The sequence below is a fragment of the Bipolaris maydis genome (genome assembly GCF_028858645.1).
Source record: "Bipolaris maydis strain C4 unplaced genomic scaffold PSV08scaffold_2, whole genome shotgun sequence".
Lineage (NCBI taxonomy): Eukaryota > Fungi > Ascomycota > Dothideomycetes > Pleosporales > Pleosporaceae > Bipolaris > Bipolaris maydis.
In genome coordinates this window covers 3,492,521-3,510,933 of record NW_027093858.1, presented here as the reverse complement: position 1 = coordinate 3,510,933, position 18,413 = coordinate 3,492,521, and the positions used below count along the sequence as shown (strand labels likewise).

The 18,413-nt window shown below is 48.2% G+C and overlaps 5 protein-coding genes across 5 annotated transcripts; 1 reads left to right on the top strand and 4 right to left on the bottom strand.

Moving 5' to 3' along the window:
• Positions 1-2,051: 2,051 nt before the first annotated feature.
• Positions 2,052-3,574, bottom strand: PSV08DRAFT_271602 (PRELI-like family-domain-containing protein). The gene has a single exon (XM_014224884.1). The coding sequence runs from the start codon at positions 3,334-3,336 to the stop codon at positions 2,497-2,499; it is 840 nt and encodes a 279-aa protein (XP_014080359.1). The 5' UTR covers positions 3,337-3,574; the 3' UTR covers positions 2,052-2,496.
• A 186-nt stretch (positions 3,575-3,760) lies between these two features.
• Positions 3,761-8,536, top strand: PSV08DRAFT_407690 (tryptophanyl-tRNA synthetase; the record flags this gene model as incomplete). The annotated part of the gene is made up of 5 exons (XM_014224882.2): positions 3,761-5,343; positions 6,335-6,904; positions 6,960-7,405; positions 7,456-8,068; positions 8,467-8,536. The coding sequence occupies exons 1-5, from the start codon at positions 3,866-3,868 to the stop codon at positions 8,534-8,536; spliced, it is 3,177 nt and encodes a 1,058-aa protein (XP_014080357.2). The 5' UTR covers positions 3,761-3,865.
• Positions 8,537-8,989: 453 nt separating this feature from the next.
• Positions 8,990-10,410, bottom strand: PSV08DRAFT_217043 (kinase domain-containing protein; the record flags this gene model as incomplete). Its single annotated transcript, XM_014224881.2, has 2 exons — positions 8,990-9,240; positions 9,289-10,410. 2 exons carry the CDS (start codon positions 10,408-10,410, stop codon positions 9,109-9,111), a joined length of 1,254 nt encoding a protein of 417 aa, XP_014080356.2. The 3' UTR covers positions 8,990-9,108.
• A 1,190-nt stretch (positions 10,411-11,600) lies between these two features.
• On the bottom strand, positions 11,601-14,467 carry PSV08DRAFT_196310 (potassium transporter-domain-containing protein). The gene is made up of 6 exons (XM_014224880.2): positions 14,235-14,467; positions 13,925-14,185; positions 13,834-13,876; positions 13,430-13,787; positions 13,011-13,374; positions 11,601-12,963 (listed from the first exon to the last, which is right to left on the bottom strand). The coding sequence occupies exons 1-6, from the start codon at positions 14,439-14,441 to the stop codon at positions 11,758-11,760; spliced, it is 2,439 nt and encodes an 812-aa protein (XP_014080355.1). The 5' UTR covers positions 14,442-14,467; the 3' UTR covers positions 11,601-11,757.
• Positions 14,468-15,666: 1,199 nt separating this feature from the next.
• PSV08DRAFT_217039 (uncharacterized protein) lies at positions 15,667-17,188 on the bottom strand. The gene is made up of 2 exons (XM_014224879.2): positions 16,116-17,188; positions 15,667-16,056 (listed from the first exon to the last, which is right to left on the bottom strand). The coding sequence occupies exons 1-2, from the start codon at positions 17,069-17,071 to the stop codon at positions 15,759-15,761; spliced, it is 1,254 nt and encodes a 417-aa protein (XP_014080354.1). The 5' UTR covers positions 17,072-17,188; the 3' UTR covers positions 15,667-15,758.
• Between the last annotated feature and the right edge of the window lie 1,225 nt (positions 17,189-18,413).

Sequence of the window (18,413 nt, the reverse complement as noted above, 5' to 3'; positions counted from 1 at the left end):
GCCCATAAATCCCCATTTGGATGGATTCGCATGCATTTACTCCAAAACGTTAGCCTAACATCAAAACAGAATACCGGAAATGCCGGAACTAGTCTTTAAATGGATGCACCGAGAAAAACTGGCTAGTGTCGGGCTAATGTGTTTTTATTATAAAAAACAATAGACTACATGCAGTAAACATATCTAAAGCAGGATTGTGAATAGGATCGCGACGGATCGAGATTCTGCCGAATGAAATAGCAGTGTTGTTTTGAAGTACTAGAAGGGGACAAATGAGGAAAACCTCAAATTATTTCACGAACAGTATATTGATGGCATTGGTAGCAGCGATCTTGGAGATATCATGATTCTAAACTACGCGCTATTATAATCGTGTTTCGTAGTCCAGACCAACCTGTTCTTCTATTGAAGCCCACGATAACGGAGTAGGCTTGCCAGAAGAAACACGAACATCCAGCCCGGCGTCATTTCATCTGCATCTCCACCTCTTCACCCAACCAATCAAAACATCCATCTTGCTCTCCTCTACTCATCATGCAATGTCACCTTTCCCAAGTGCATTTAAACTAGCATCCACCAAATTTACTAGGTATCAACTACAGCACCCTTTGTGCCCACCTCCACCCGGTTTGCATCCTTCCCTACGGGAAACCCACTGTACAACTCGTCACCCACACATCTAGTCAATCCTTGCATCCCGCTCCCACCATTTCTCCAAGCCACCGAAATAACACCAAACTAGTCGTGTGCAACGATTCAAGTTCAAACTCAAGTCTTAGCCGAGGGTGTTTTTTTCGGTGTAACGAATGGGTGCGGATCGATCGGATCTGGGCCGCGGGTGGTACGGTTCAGACTCGAGAAAAGGTATAGGTACGTGGGAAAGGGGGAAGAGGTCCATGTTGTGTCTGAAAGATACAGGGTGTTCGCGTGGAGACGGAGAGGTGCATTCAAGAAAGTGACAGCTGACAGGTAATGACAGAGGGATATAATACTGGTATACAGTTCATATTTTTCTCGGCCTCGTCAGTCTCCACCGTCGCCTGTATCTTGCAATCCTAGTTTTTTTTCTGGACCTCCTTGAATCGAGTTCATTATTTAACGGGCTTTGAATCGAAAATAAAGAGAGAAGAAAATATCAGACTAGCCACAAACATCCATATAAAACCTCATCTGGCTATCCCACCTTCCACTAGCTTACTCTCCCTCCACACCTCTTCCACCTGGTACACAATCCCAATCGAAGGAAGGGCCCGCAGATTAATAGTGTCCGCGTTACCGTCTCCCGTACAGTCGTCCAAAAACGCCATCGTACAACGTAGTAAAAACGGTGGGTTGGATGGCAAAAGAGCTCAATGTAACAGCGCGCACGTAGCACAAAACGGGTGCCCAAGCGATACATCGGCTTTTCTGCCCTGTTACAAGAGCAATTATATTTTTTTGGAGGGAAGGATACCCGGTAGCAGGGAAGAAAGAAGATGAGGAAACTGGGAAATTGTAGCCGAAATATAGGAAGAAGCCACGGCTGTGATAGCGATCGAGCGTAGTTAAAGATGACGTGTAGCCCACTGGCAGTATTCCAAGTAGTAGAGAACTGCTTTACTTACCACCTGCTGCTAGTCTCTAACAAAATCTCAAAAAGATGGATAAATCGTCAACGTTCCACTTCACAGCCTTCATTCACTTCCCACGCAAGATGTTTGCGCAGCAGACATCTGGCGTATCCCCGTGCGCTGGACAGGACACATATGAACTATGCAATATACACGGTACCAGTAGCCCGTATCCTGCGTCTACAAGCTCGACTTGCTCGACGACATCGACGTGTGAGCACCACACGACGGAGACGGAGACCAATTCAACGGCGGCGGTGCGGCCAGCGAAATTGAGACAGGCTCAGCTGGAGACTTGTTGGAAGACTTCGCAGGCACAGGCTTACGATAAGATTTCGCCGTCGATCTTGTTTGTCGATTTGCGGGGGTGTTCTTCACACAAGATGTATTGTTAAAATGATAAGATTGGACTAAGCGGAATCGTGTGCAGGAGAAGAGCATGTGGATAGTATGTATATTGTTTACTCGGGATTTCTCACAAAATCACCTGCAAAAACATGAAGAACGAACAAAGAGGCCTTGGGAAAATGATTTTAATACACGGCGTAGCAACGTCAACGCTGACACGTCTGTGTTCTACGCCACCGCGACTTCAACAGAGCCAAGGCCGTGAATGATTGTTGTTTAATACAAAACATCCACCAATCCGACATCATCGTCTTCAAATCAACTTTTCCAAAACTGCCGATAGCAAATCAGCACCACTAGAATCAAAATTCCAAATCCAAACCAGCCCCAAAACCAGAGAGAGAAGAGAGACAATGATAGAGGGAGAAAGGGGGAGAGACCGTTACGCCATCGCTTGATATTCATACAAAACCATAAAATCGTTGTTTTTCACACAAAAGATCACTGCGTACACCGTTGCCTTGTGATGTCGACAAAGTTATTCATCCGTCTTCGCTGCACGCGGCGCGGCTAATGGTTGCCCTGCCATGATCGCTTCCCGGTCCCGTCGCATGCCCTCGAGTACGCCGACCAGGCCGCCTTCGCGCATGCGCTCGAGCACAACTTTCATGCCCTCACGCGCGTTTGGCTGGCTTCGCTGCGCGCGCGAGAGACCAATCTTTTCAATATTGCGTTGCAGAGCTGCGGTGCTCCAGCTTCGCAAAAGACCCATCTTTTGAGGCTGTTCCTCTTCCATAATGCCCTCTCTAGCAGCCTCGCGCTTCTTCTTCCACGTCTCGCCAATGTGACTGTGCAGCGTGACCGAGCTTGTCACATCTGTAGTCTCACCATTGTCTTCCACTTTGACACCATTGCCCTTGTTGTTGAAGTTGATGAAGCCGTGGCGTAGAGCGGGGCTTTCCGAGCCCTGCCGAACCCGAGCGTGGTCAGACGCGAGCGAAGAAGGGCGAGTGAACTTCTGCCTTTCAATTACGGACAGAACTCCTGTCCACTCCAGATTGCGGGACTCAGTGTCCATCCATCCCTCCTTGATATCCACAACCGACTTCTCAAGAATGTAAGACTGCGATTCGCCGCCGGCCGATGCACCAAGCAGAGACCGAGGGACGAGCTTGAGCACAGCAGAGGGAAGTTTGGAGCGCTTGAGGTGTAGCCGTATAGTAGTCAGACGCTGGGTCTCGGGGTCATAATGGCGGGCGATGGTGTCGGTGGAGAGCACGTGAGTGGAGTACGGGTTTGGATAGCGCAGGAAGTAGGCAAGGGAAACAGCCGAGAAAGGATACGAGTAAGTTTCGTTCGACGAGTAGAACTTGACCATTTTGGTGTCTTATTGACGCTTCTAGAGCTTCCTGTGCAGGTTTATGTGGAGATGCAGAGGGCAGGTGGAGTAATTGGTAAGTAGAAGGTTAGATGAACCTGTAGCGGACGGTGGTCTATCTCAGGTAACGAAGTCGCATGGTCAGCAGTATCCAATTGCGAATGGACAATTGGGAAGGCCGTTGCAGGAGAGAGATGCCGAGCGGGGGTAGTGTGAAGATGGTGGTGTGACGACAAGCGGCAGAAGCATCTGAAGCTCTGCCTGTGATCAGTTTTGCCTCTCGGTCGCTCGGTCGTTCGTCGGCACTGCGACTTGCCCACCTCCGATCGTGTGGCTGACGTGTGGCGCAGTGCGGGGCAGCTGAGGCGGTGCGGCAACATCAAATTGAAGCGGGGTGGTGCCATTTTAATTAATTGGCCATTGAGTCAACGCGTGATGAATCATCGCCGGTCCTCTTGATCTCGACTCCCTCCATACCTAGATCCGCTGAAATTCTTTATCGACACATTTGTCCTATCTCATCGCCGTAATGACTGAGCCCGAGCCGCCGGCGGTGGCCGCCCTGTCCATCTCCGACACAGCCACGCAGCCTGTTTCCAAAGCCACCGAACAGGAAATCAACCCGTGGGATGTGCAAGCTGCGGTCGACGAGGACGGAAACGTCAAGGAATTTGACTATGTCAAGATCTCAGAACAGTGGGCAACAAAGCTCATAGACCAACCGCTTCTTGAGCGATTCGAGCGCGTGACCGGCCACAAGCCACATCGCTGGCTACGGCGCGGTCTTTTCTTCTCTCACCGAGACCTGGACTTGATTCTTGACACATACGAGCGTGGCGAAGACTTTCTCCTATACACGGGTCGTGGACCTAGCAGCGATGCTATGCACATTGGCCATACCATCCCCTTCGAGTTCACCAAGTGGCTACAGGATGTCTTCGACGTACCATTGGTCATCATGTTGACAGACGACGAAAAGTTCCTCTTCAAGGAAAAGCTGAAGCAAGAGGAAGTGTACGAATTTGCCCGACAAAACGCAAAGGATATCATATCCATTGGCTTTGACGTTAAGAAGACTTTCATGTACATCGACTCGGAGTTCTTCACATCGGGATACAACAGACATTTCAACCTGAACACGACCGAGTTTGAAAAGCTCATCACCAACAACCAGGTCCGTGGCGCATTCGGCTTCCATGGCTCTACAAATATCGGCAGCAACGCGTTTGCTGCCAAGCAATGTGTCGCTGCATTTGCCTCGTCGTACCCCTTCATTTGGGGTGAAGATTACAAGACCTACCGCCGATCAAAGAAGCTCGCTGCGACGCCCTGTCTCATTCCCTGTGCCATTGATCAAGACCCGTACTTCCGCCTTGTCCGCGAGAACTGCAATCGCATGGACAACCCTTCACCAAAGCCTGCGCTTATTCACTCCAAGTTTCTCACAGCACTTCAAGGCGCCGGCGGTAAAATGAGCGCCTCAAATGCCAATTCAGCCATCTTCATGAGTGATACTGCAAAACAAGTGAAGAACAAAATCAACACCAAAGCATTCTCGGGAGGTCAGGAAACACTTGAGCTTCATCGTGAGAAGGGAGGAAACCCTGACATTGACGTACCTTACCAATATATCGCTTATTTTGAGGATGACGACGAGAAGCTCAAGAAGCTCGCCGAAGACTACCGCAAGGGCGAACTGCTGACTGGTGAGATGAAGAAAGAATGCATTGAAGCCATGACAGCATATACCAAGAGGTTCCAAGAAGCAAGGACGAAGGTCACAGATGAGATTCTAGACGAGTTCCTCCGCCCAAGGAAGCTCGAGTGGAAGGGCAACCCGAACCCCACTAAACCAAAGCTGGAGCAACCAAAAGAAGAGACCGAAGGGGGTCCGATGCTAGATGCCGATGGCAAGCCAATGACCAAGAACGCCATGAAGAAAGCTGCCAAGATGGCTGAGGTTGAGCGAAAGAAGAAAGAGAAGGAAGCTGCTGCTGCTGCTGCAAAGTAGTAGCATGTCTGGTAGATTCAACAAGTGTTACAAGCATAGACATGTGATACAGGAACCATAAATCAGATCCGTACATCCAACTCCGCAAAGTGAATCGCCTCGCATCAATGTTTAGTGCACTCCTATCTGGCTACTCCTACTCAACAAACATGGCACTGTGCATTAGTATGAAGGGCGCTCTACTAAGGTCTATGAGATGATGGCACTTTGACCTTTGTGTAAACTTTACCAGTCGTGACGTAAGGGACGGCGCAGGTGGACAGTACACAGGACTACTCAGCGGGCCGATCCGAAAATATGGACCCAGACGACCCCAATGAGGGTAACTCACAAGTAAGTTCGCCGTTCTCTGAGTTGACCCACCAACGGTACTGCAGTTGCGCACTCCAGCAACCATTGTAACTCACTGCGGTTAGAGCTCGAGTTCCCTAAAGCTGGTTCAGGTACGCTATGCACCCCGAATTATTCTCTGGGTCCATGCGGAGCTGCCACAAACTATTGAAACTGTGGTGCCCTGGAATCTCATTCGCTATATCCGCACTTGACCAATATCGAACCTACGATGTTCGCATGTATAAAGCCATCCATGCACCCCGTACCTAGGCGCGTACTAGTTTCATGCGCTATCTAGCGCAGCCCGCACTCAACACTTTGTACCATTCGACTGCCCATGCCGGACACCATTGGCATTTTGTTTAAACTTTGTACAATCCCGATTATTTTATCTGATGGCTAAAACTTTCTGCATCTTGTTTACGAAAGCCAGGCTCTTTATGTGCGGGGTGACACCCAGGTATGCCTCAATCCCATCTTCTGGCTGCTTTCAAGTTTCATACTCTCATCACACATCCTCAAGACCCTTTTTTGATCTCCTTTACAAATCGATAACATCATGTCGTCCCTTGATAAGAAATTGACACATAAATCCACGTACTCTGAACAGCAGCCCGTGGGTCTACACACCAGGGGTTCGTCAAGTTTAGCCAGTACCGCAGACACTTCACCTTCTCCACCGACAGTTTCGATATCAGAGTCATTGCAACCCATTATGGACAACCCTAATCGCGCAATAGAGGCGGTCAATAATGCTGAATGCTCAATGACACTCAGACAGGGTATCAGGCTCTACCCAAAAGCCATCACGTGGTCAGTGTTATTGTCAATGACCCTCATCATGGAAGGGTACTCCACTATCCTGGTACCCAACTTGTTCGCCATGGCCCCTTTCAAAGAGAAATTTGGTAGCTTACAACCCAACGGGGACTATGAGATCAGCGCTACTTGGCAGAGTGCATTTGTCAATGGGGGTCTCGCAGGTCAGATTCTAGGACTCTTCGTTACAGGCACTCTAGCCGAATGCATTGGATACCGACGCGCTCTCATGACTGGACTGACCGCGATGGCTCTCTTCATACTGATACCATTCTTCGCTACAACCAAGGTGGTGTTGCTGGTTGGCCAATTTATGTTGGGGATGCCCTGGGGAATGTTCCAATGCATCTCTACAGTCTACGCAGCCGATGTTTGCCCTGTAGCTCTCAGAGCTTACTTGACAACGTACGTATATTCCACCTCTCCCATAATTATCGCCAAATACCTGAACATGATACAGATATGTCAATGCATGCTGGGTACTCGGACAACTTGTTGCTTCAATAGTGTTGCGCAGCATGATCACTGACACTTCTTCATGGTCATATCGCAAACCATTTGCGCTCCAATGGATTTTCCCCGTACCGATACTCGTCGCCGTGTACCTTGCACCGGAGTCTCCATGGTGGCTCATCAGGCAAAGCAACTTCGCTGATGCAAAGAAATCCCTTCGCCGCTTACGAACCAAACCCAAGCACGTCTCTGATGCCGAATTCGATGCTGGGCTAGACGCTACAATGCACACAATGGTACAGACGAACGAAAAGGAATTGCTGATGCAGAGCGGAACGAGCTACAAAGACTGCCTCAAAGGGATTGACAGACGACGAACAGAGATTACGTGTATGGTTTGGACGGTTCAAACACTATGCGGTGGTTCGTTCATGGGCTTCTCAACATACTTTTGTAAGTTAATCCCGCTCGAGTGCTATGTACTTTTGACTCACATAGCATAGATGAACAAGCCGGTCTGGGTGCTTCATATGCTTTTAGTCTATCACTGGGTCAGTTTGCGCTTGGCCTTCTCGGTGTCGTCGTATCCTGGACTCTGATGATCCTCTATGGGCGCCGCAGCCTATACCTTTTTGGCCAAGTATTGACTTTCGCCTTTGTCTTGTCCATCGGCATCTTGGCGTGTATACCCGGGCGCCGTACCGTCACTGTTGCTAGCCCTGCTACTAACATTATCCCACCTACAGTCGCGGATGTACCGCCTGACGCACTCAATTGGTCCATCGCTGCGCTGTTGCTAGCCTTCACTCTCACATACGATGCAACGATTGGCCCTATATGCTACGCTCTTGTATCAGAGATTCCCTCCACGCGATTACGCAGCAAGACCATTGTTCTCGCACGCAATTGCTACAACATCTCCAGCATCGTCGCCAACGTCATCACACCGCTCATGCTCAATCCCACAGCGTGGGGTTGGGGTGCGCTAACCGGCTTCTTTTGGGCTGGCACAAGCATCATCGGTATCATATGGAGTTGGTTCCGGCTCCCAGAACCGAAAAATAGGTCATTTGGGGAATTGGACGCACTCTTCGAAAGAAAACTTTCGGCAAGGAAGTTCAAAAATACAAACCTGAGACCTCCTGAACACGCGGTGAATAATGTCACGGTGGCAATTGGGAAGCGCACAGGATAGTTTGGAACACTTGCGTGGGCAACACGCCTACAGTGGAAACAGTGATTTCGGAATGGCTTTATGACAGAGTATAGACACATGGGAAATCAATCGACCTCGATAACGAAAAGATTCTGTAAGTAGTTATCATACTTTAGCTTCAAATGAACAATCTGGTCATCCCCGGAGATAACACTAAGGTGGATCGCACTATCTAGCACAATCTCATTGTTAAACAAAGCGAATCTATAGTTTTTTTTTTCGTATCCTGGTTCAATCTACCTCAATTGACAGCACAACTCGGTGTTATAGACACCGCAATACTGTACCTAATTAGTAGCGCGTGCAACAGTTTAGCCGATGCAACACTCGACCAAAACACGCACTTACATCTTTTACATCAAGGATGAACGCGTTTAGTAGTGGCGATTTGAATGGAAGAGGATAAGCAATGTCGTGTTAGACACATGTTGAGACCTGACTCCTTGGATGCGCTCACAATAAAGAAGGTATGCGTCGATGACTGTTAGATTACTAGTGGGATGGAGAATTGCTGAGGCAAAACTGCCAAGTAGTAAGTATTTGGGACCAACTGCTGGAAAGGTTAAACTCGAGGTATACACAGAGTAAAGCATTCGCGCACTGAATTCTACATTTAGCAGAACATTTGTTATGTTTCTCTGAGCTCTAGATTCACTTTGAATCAATTCCCCATTATCAACGATTATTAGCAAGTTTTTCTTTGATGACTTGTACGCAATTTCTTCTGTTTGTGTTTGGTAGAGTGTTGTGAAACAGTGGCCTCAGCTTAATTAGCAAATCATTGTCTATGGGTAAGATAATTGCTATTGATGCTACCCTCGATGATGACTAACAGAAAATTTTAAGCATTGCTTCAATTTGGTTTGCATAATTCGAATAGAAGAAAAAAAAAACGAATAAAAGAGTGAAAGCGCCAGAAACAAGTCAGCTGCGTCGACATTTAGTCGTTTGTCGTGTCTGGACAGCAAAGCGGAATCTGCTTAACCCATTCAGACGATCGAACTTGGTGAGCTGTCAAACGGCGCATGGGACTAGGTTCGAGGATAGAGTAAACGACATTCCGGCATTGGCGCTAAATTGAAGTCAGCGAGCGATATGTTGAAACTCCTTGGGAACTTACACGTCTCAGACATTCAATAGGCTCGTAGCCAGCTTCCGTCTTGCGTTTTTCGACGTATTCCTTATATTTTTCATCCTCATCCGGCCGTGCAGCGCGCCACGGATTCTCGCCAGTTCGCATGGCCATGTAGATCATACCGCAAGCCCATACATCTAGGGGGCGGGGGTCGAATTCCTTGAGTGTAAATTCTTCTGGAGCGATATACGGCAAAGAGCCACAGATTCCAGAACTCATGCGTGCTTCTGTCTCCCAGGCTGCACGGAAACATTCGGCATTCCCAAAGTCGATGATCTTGACTAATCCACTTGTAGTAAGAAGGACGTTTTCGGGCTTGAGGTCGCGATGCGCCACGCCCATCTCGTGCATATACACTATTCCTTGTATCAACTGCTTAAAGAAGCAATCAGATTCTGTTTCTTCTAGTTCACCGGCATGCAGGATAACTGAGTGCAATTCCTCCCCAGGAAAGTACTCCATAATCTGGCATTCCACGCCCTTGTCGTCCTGCAGAAGATCCAAAGTAGCAAGAATGTTTTGGTGATGCAGCGAAGATGAGATGTTGACTTCTGAAATTACGCGCCTGTGGTACCTTTCATCCGATTCTCCTTCGAGCTGCTTATGCTCTTTTACTGCAAAGGCTTGCTTGCTACTCGGATTCTTCTCGTCGATTTTGTAGGAAACACGGACTGTACCAAAGGCACCCCATCCGAGTACATCACCGCATTTGCCGTATTTACGGGAGAGGACTTGAGCGGGATCGGACATGTTTTGCGCAACAGCAGGATCTGCCGTCTCTTTTCGCAGCCTCTTGAACCACTTTGATGCCACGTGCCGTATCTGCTGCTCTTTGAGATGGCGGGTCATCTTGAAAGACTTTCCACGATTGCTGTAACTATGAATGGTATGCTCATGGTGGCCATATATATCTTCCCGAAATCTTGCGCGCACATCGGCTGCCTTGATAGTTGACTTTTGCCGTGGCAGTGGAGGACGACTCGACTTGGCATTATTACCCGCTTGGGCGCCAATGCTTTTCTTCCTGGTTGCTTCAGAGGAACGATCTGTTGTCGATGGTGAATGGCTCGAGGCAGCATTGGCAGTTGGTGCTGGTTCAGTACCCATAGCGGGATGGTGCTGCTGCGAAACGGTGGCACCACAATAAACAGTCACAGTCAACCAGAAAAACTAACTATGCAAACCAATATAGTGTTGCAGCTCTTGTGCTATGTAGCCTGCAAAGGCGACTCAGCGAAAATCATTTTGGATTCACACAATGATGACATACTAATATTCGCGTCTGCGAGCTTTTGTCCGACAGTCTAAGCCGTGGACAAAGGTAAGATAATCGTAAAGCGTGGAATACATGGAGCTCAGTGTTGGGTGGTGGAACTGGCTTCTCCTCCCAGTTCGGCCGCAATTGGCAGTAGAGTTGATGTGGCGGGATTGGTGAGGCAGAAGGTGGGGTGACGTCGGAAGCTTGACGTTGGGTCAAAAGAAAGCAATATGTGTGTTCAAAGTCGTTGTTGATGAGGGTCAAATCTGATTCAAGTGTGGTCCTGGTCTGGGAAGAAGTAGTGCTTGAAAACAAGGCATAAAAACAAGGCAATAGTGGGGCAAACCTCTTCCGCTTCACGTGCCTTTAAGGTAGAGACCGGCGTGACCAGGTGAGGCGGAGCCGTGCTGTCTTGGCCGCATCGCGAAATGACAACGTTGTCCTTGGCGTTCGTACTATCCTTGGCGATAGACAAATCGTATCTGGGAAAGAAATCATATCTTGGGGACAAACCTGAGCATCCTAATTGTAAAATTAGCAGCGCAGCAACTAATGCAGTGTAATTTTGGCGTACATATTGCGAGATAACTAGAGAGTTACTTGCAACTCATGCCAGAAGGTTCTTGGCTAGTAGTTACGGATATTTTGTAGAGAAAGAGCAAAGCCAAAGCAATGTCGATTGCGAATTAGTCAAGTCAGTTCTCCGCTCGCCATTCTTCTTGAAGTGTCAGAGTCCCTTAAATGTTGAGAATTACTCGAATTAAAAATATGATAACTGATAAAAACTTTACACAAAATCTCGCGCATGTGGGTTCAGCGATTCGGGGAGAGGGCGAGACTCAAATAGTACTTGGTAACGGAGGGGAGCCTTCTATCTAATGTTACAATTTTGCTTTTCGGTTGTCACCCGCCATACCCAAGCTTCGTTGCTAAGCATTTTTCTCACCACGCCGATGGCAGCAAAGCCATGCCAACCGTTCAAGAGGTGGTGCTAGCCTGTAATTGGGAGCGAAATGTGGGGTGTCAGGTCGGGCCAGATGAAGATTATCAATTTTATTATCAAAAGGCGAAAATGCATATGCTACATAGAGGCCAGCAGCGAAACGATGCTTCTTGAAGCTTACTTCTATGCCTAATGCCTGGCGCTTCGCTAACTTTCTGGGTCTTTGGAAATGAGAGACAAAGCTCGGTGACATTCATATATTCTTAACAAAACCGACCTCGATAATGCGGTCGCGGTCAACGTCCAAGGAAGCAATCTTGTTTCTAGTGTTATCTCGAATAAACAAGAAGATATACAGCAAAATCTTGCGGATGAAGTTGGTACTGCTCTTAATCTTCATCTGCTCCTTGCCAATGATGTACAGAATCTCATGGTTAAAAGCGCGCTCGAGGGCCGTAAGTCTAGCTGTAGTGCTTGATGCACTGAAAGTCGGCATAGGCGCCTGCCGAGCGCTTGGGCGGGATGAAGTCGTGATGGATTCTTTCGTTTCAGTGATTGGAACTTTGTGATTAGGTTTATTCAGACCGTTCCCATTGCCAAGGTCGTTACCCGTGGTTTTTGGCGCACCTCTCTCCTCTCCTTCGCGATCTAAGGCGTGGGCTAGTATGTAATTATGAACTTTTTCGTAGACTAACGATCCAAGGTCGGGAGTAATGACTTCATCCATGTAACCGTGGCGGACGACGAGACGATAACAATTAGGGATAGCGAGTCGGGAGACATGGTAACGATCCTCATGGGCTACAGATGGTACTTCGAGAGGACGGAGGTGAAAAAAGACGATGACTTCTGGCATCGTAACTAGTTTGCGAACGAACTGACTGAAGACAATTGGTGTAGTCTCGCCAGCCTTGTCAAAAAAGATGCCGAATCCTTCGATGGAGCTGATTGTCTTACCACCAAACTTCTCAGTGAGGTGAATACGTCCATCTTCGCATGTTCGGACGAAATGCGTGGTGGGAAATCGATCCTCCGCCTCGACGAACCATTGTTGCTCTTTCCCAAATCTCCAGAGAATAAATATACAGGCAAGCAGTGTGGCGAGCAAGATGGTGAACCAAGCACCATCGGGAACTTTGATGAGCGCGGAGGAAAGAAAAGCGCCATCCAAGCACGCCACTGTTAGCCATGGGATGAGGACGAAATATGGTTTGATACGCCATATAAGAATCGCGACGAGCGTTACCATGCACGTGTCGAAGAATGTGACGAACATGACGCAAACGCCATAGGCATTACCAAGGGAAGTCGTGTTGTTGTAGACGGCAGCGACGATGACAGTTCCAATCATGAGGAGCCAATTAGCCGCTGGCACATAGAGCTGACCGTGGTACGTAGGCGAGGTATGAATTACACGGATCTGAGGGAAGTATGAGAGCTTCATGATTTGCGTAAGGAGCTGATACATGTTAGAACCTAATGTGAAAACATCAAATGTGTACAAACCTGAAAGGTCGCAGTAATCATCGCCTGCGATGCAACAATTGCTGCTGCAATGGCGATGACTAGAGAGGGAATCAACCAGCCTTTTGGTGCGCAGTTGTAAAACGGATTGGAATAAGCTTCTGGGTGGATGCTGATATAGGCTGCTTGGCCCGTGTAGGCAAGGAGAAGGCAAGGGTAGGCATATCCAAGCCAGCTGATTTGCACTGCCTGCCGGCTAAAGGCACCAATATCCGCGAACAATGCTTCGACACCTGTAAAAGCAAGAAGGATACCACCAAGACTGTGCCATCCGTTGTATTTGTTGCGTTTCAGGTAGTCGAACGCATAGTACGGATTGAATGCCTCCAGAATAGCATGATCGTACCTACAAAGTCAGCAGGCTGTTCAAAAGACGAGTTCATCAATGTGTCTGGACTTACCGGGCCAAGTTGTAGATTCCGAACCCAGCATTCAAAGCAAGCCAGATTATAACTACAGGGGAGAAGACAATAGTTATCTTTGAAATGCCTAGTGGCTGCAGTAAGAAGAGTAAAACCAGAATGGCACAAGTTACGCCAACAACAGTGGACTTGGACATGTCAGACTTGACAACATTGAGACCTTGTACAGCGCCTAGTACGGACTGGGCAGGAGTCAGGACACCGTCCGCCATGACCATAGAAACGCTTAGTACTCCGATCGTCTTCAGCAGACCTCGGAAGAACTTTGTTTTCTCAATGGTCGAGCGAATAGTCTTGGTGGACCGGTTGAGATCCTGCGTCAGATATCGTTCCATTCCTACAGCCCTATTAGCTAGAGAAGACCCGAGGGGACGGAAACTGACGAATCATTGTAGCTTCGCGTGGGTCACGATTCGCTATATGCGCCTAATTTGATTAGGAGTTTCATCGAAAAACACTAATAAACACACTTACATAACGGGAGAGTAAGGAGTAGGTACTGAATGTACCGCCCTCGCCGTCATTGTCGGCGCGCAAAATGATCAATATATACTTCACTGTCACCATCAAGGTGATAGCCCAGATGATTAGTGAGAGGGCGCCAAGTAGATCTGGTCGATCCGGAGGCGCGGTAAATGTCGACGAATATACATAAAGTGGAGAGGTACCAATGTCACCATAGATCGTTCCGATAGACTGGTAGGCCAAAATGAACACCTGCGCCAGGCTAAAGTTCTGCATATCATTAGCTAAAATCAACATGAGAAAATAAGAGCAGTCTAACCTGCTTTCGCTTAAAATCGTTATGGTTTCTCAGACCTGCATCTTCGTCCTTTGCGTCCTCAATCTCCCCCAACTTATCGAGGTCGAAGGAGCCTTTTCGTTCTCGGGACTTTGATCTTGAGCGAAGCGACACCACACCACCAATGCCCATGTTCTCGTTGGGCTTTGCATATTGCGGGGCATTAGCAGCCTGCATTGCTGGCTCCATTTCCTACACCGTCAATATGGGGAGAATGTGAGAGAAACTAGATTTCGCTGGAGAATTGAATTTATACTAGTTACATTTTTATTTGCCAGGTTTGATTCCGACTGTTATCTTTCAAACCATGTTATCTTTCAAACCATGCTAATAAAGCTGACATTTTTCCCCGTGCGACTGTTTTCGGATGAGCGATTTTACGACGTAGCTGTAAGACGGGGGTGGCGACGGCGGGCTGCATTAGGACTAGTGGCCGCCACGTTCACTTTCGAATTTCAAACGCCAGTCACCGCTGTGTCAAATTTCCTAGTGCAGGTCAAGGAAGAAATGTGCGGAAAGTAAGCGGAAAACGAGCAAAAAAGTCAGTTACTTTCCCAATATATGTCGAGTAAAAGAACAGTCATTGACAAAGGGTTTGATGAAGATGTTCAGACCGCGGGTACACTCCGGTACGATTCATCAAGTATGCAGACCTGCAGGGACAGCTGAACTTAGTGCACACGGCAAGCATTCACATGATCTAAGAAGGAAAAAGAAGGTGGGATATCGTGACACCTTACAGGTACTAGAATAAAACTTTGGTCTGTACCAGAAAGAAACATACACAGTAGCGACCAGACGAAAGAGCGATTCACAAGTATTGATGGCCCGGAAGCTTTGGTACATCATCACATGTGGTGTCGGTGACGTTTACAACGGTCTGGGGCTTGAGATGACAAGAGAAGCTTAACTCTGTTAAGGTCAAACCCGAACTAGTTAGTAGTGGCGGTTGCCTCTAACACTGTTAATCCTATGCATACTGGAAGTAAAGCTAGCTGATCATATTTGCTTGCAGAATGGAAGTCCATATCTCATCCCGATGCGACAATGGACCCATGGTTCATTGGTGCTGCTTTGTATTTACCTCCTGATCCTCTACCCTGCAGAAACGTGCCCCGCAGTGAGATGTGCACCCCACCAAACTTAACGCCACGCTCTGCATAGAAATCACAATGCCGCGACAATACCACTATATACAGACGTATTGTAAAATCAGAATGAGCCTCATTATTGTATCCTATCACGATGATAAAACACAACAATCTCTCTACGTTCTCACAAAAGCTTGGAATGTACATACTAGAATTAACCCTTTAAACGCGTTTCAAGAGTACATCAAAAGGAGAAGTAGCATGAGACTTCTGGTGTCGACATGTTGAGTGCTTGGTTGCTTAGTAGTGCTAAAATTTATAAATCACAAAAGATGGCTTAGTTTGACGAACATTGATCTTTGCTCGCATTTTCTCTTCTACTGCTCTCTCTCTCTTCTAATATTTCTTCCAGTAGCTACTCCAACTTCTCAGCATACACACTACACACTTTCCCCTCACGCCACACACCCCGAATATTCAACGTCGCATCAATGTCCTCGAGCGGATTTCCCTCGACAAGCAACATATCCGCATTCAATCCCTCCGCCAACCTCCCTCGGTCTTCAAACTTGAAGCGCTTCGCAACCAAGCTCGTAGCCGAGCGCAGTGCTTCCATGGGAGTCATACCTATCTTGTGCACGAACAAATGAAGCTCTTGGTGCATAGTCAGGCCAAACGCCGTTCCAACTGCAGGCCCAGCAGCGTCGCTTCCACTATTCACCGTTAGTTGTGTCCTCGAGTTTTAGCAAAAAAGAATTGGATTACTGCTCACCATAAAATATCAATCCCCGCATCCTTCAACGCCTTAACCCCCTGATACGCAAACTCCACCTTGCCCTTATCTGCAAACCCCATACACCGACACATATTCCCCACACGATCCTCGCCAATCAACCCTTTAACCCGCGGATCATGCGCGAATCTATGTTGCAGATCCACGCCTTCGGCTGTCAAGCTTCCCATTGTCGCTAGTGTTGGGTTAACCCACGCGTTGTTCTTTTTGTATGCATCGATGAGTTCCTGGGTAGGGGGCTGGTCGCAGAAGGTGTGAGTGAGCCCGTTTACGCCTGCGGTGAGTACATCGAGCGTATCTTTTAGACAGGTTGCGTGGGCGACGGTTAGATAGCCACGGGCGTGGGCTTCGGTGACGATGGTGCGTTGGAGTGAGAGGGAGGGGTAGGCGTAGTTTTGGCCCATGACTGTGCCGCTTTCGTGCATTAGTTTAATGTAATCCGGTTGCATTTCCTTGCTAGTCCAGTCGAGGTAGTTGATTACGCTTGCGTGGTCGGTGAGTTTTGGCCAGCGTGCGATTGCGGCGGCGGTTTCCTCGCTTTTGTCGTGCGCGGTGATGACAGGGATGGGCCAGCCGTTTTCGATTGTTGCGGCTTGACCCGCAGTTTTGTAGGATGCTGTATCCGGTTCGAGGGTTTGCTTGCGGAGTTTCAGGACGTTTTCGAGCTCGTTGTGCATTTCGCACACAGTGGTGACGCCGAATCGTAGGGATTGTGGTAGAGCTACGGGGTCGGCTCTATCGGCATGGATATGGCAGTCGATCAGACCAGGGAGCAGAGTATGTCCTGGTTTTGAATATGTCTTTATTGATTCTTGTGGGAGGCTGCTGGTGGGTCCCACTGATTTGATCTTGCCATCCTGAATATGTACGTATCCTTCTTCGATTGCCTCTTCGCCAGTAAATATACGAACATCTCGAATTATGAAACTAGCCATGGTCTTGACTGGTATTAGTATAGACTACTGTTGAGTTGACGTTTTCTCTAAAGGATGCTGAAATGAAATCAATGTGGGCAGAGTAATGATCTGTACAGTTGCGATAAGGAGGACTATATGTGAAAGAACATGAGCCCGGCCGGGACCTGAACTCTTTTTAAACAAAAACTCTTATCCCCCGCACTGAATACCAGATCTGTATACGATTGCCGCTGAAGCCATGCTTGAGGAGCATGTAAGAACCAGGATTATAGCACTAGTGTCCGGGGCGTTCGCACACAAGGCGTATGGAAGCCGGGCAAAGGAGGGGCCAATATAGCCAAACAACCCAAGTGGTTAGATGGGGTCAACATGTGGAGAATGAGGCTCGGGTCTGGGGTTACTTGGTCAACATGTGGTCCCGCGGGTATCGGTGGCTGCTGCAAGCCCCTCATCGGCCCCCGTCGCGGAGAGCCGAACGTGGCTAACATCTGAAGACTCGAGGGATGCGAAAAAACCCGATTTTCCCAGGCGGGGTGTGATAAATTCTCCCATTGTCAGCTTACGGCCATGTACCGGTTAATAATCGTGGTATGGGTGATATGCAGGTGTACCCTGTACCGGCTAGATAGATGTACAATTACGTGCCGACCCACAACCAAGTCTAAACTAGGCCACAGTCTTTGTGGGCGAAAATCTCCACAAAACTGAGACAAGCTCACCTATAAGAAATGTCGCCGTTTGGTTCGCATGTCAAGACTCTGGCCTTGACTCTGACTACGAAAAACAAGTGGTTTCATCGCTTTGCTTAGATTTCCTAGGTGATTTAGCTTCTACCTCCATGCTTGCTCATAGGCTCAGTATCTCTCAACGAGAGATGTCCATTATGTTCGACAACAAACTAAGACATCGACTGCTAGATACGAAGTAGAATGCGTCGGTTGCATACAACGCAATCTGCAAGGGTGGCATGCATGCTGATTTTCATGTGGCCGGCACACACATCACATGCGCTTAGTAGTAAGAATTTAAAGCCCTCCTTCCAGAAGGCTTGGTACCGATGTTGTATCTAGCAAAGAGTGTATCGGCGACTAGGAACCAGCCTACTGTTCGGCCTTGTGGTCGCTTAGGCTAAGCTGCAGTCAATCTGACGTGAGGAGGATTCGTCGGTATCTTGGTCCAGAATCCACACACTGTGACATGTTACTCCATCCGGCAGGTCTGTTTTGTATTCTTGTGATAGAATTCCGATTGCCTTGAATGCTTGATCCACGTGACCAGGAGTCAGGAAGACGCGTAAAGTAGATGACGGAAGGAAGCCGGAGATGCCAAGCGCCCCACTAACACGGTCAAGCGTGCCATC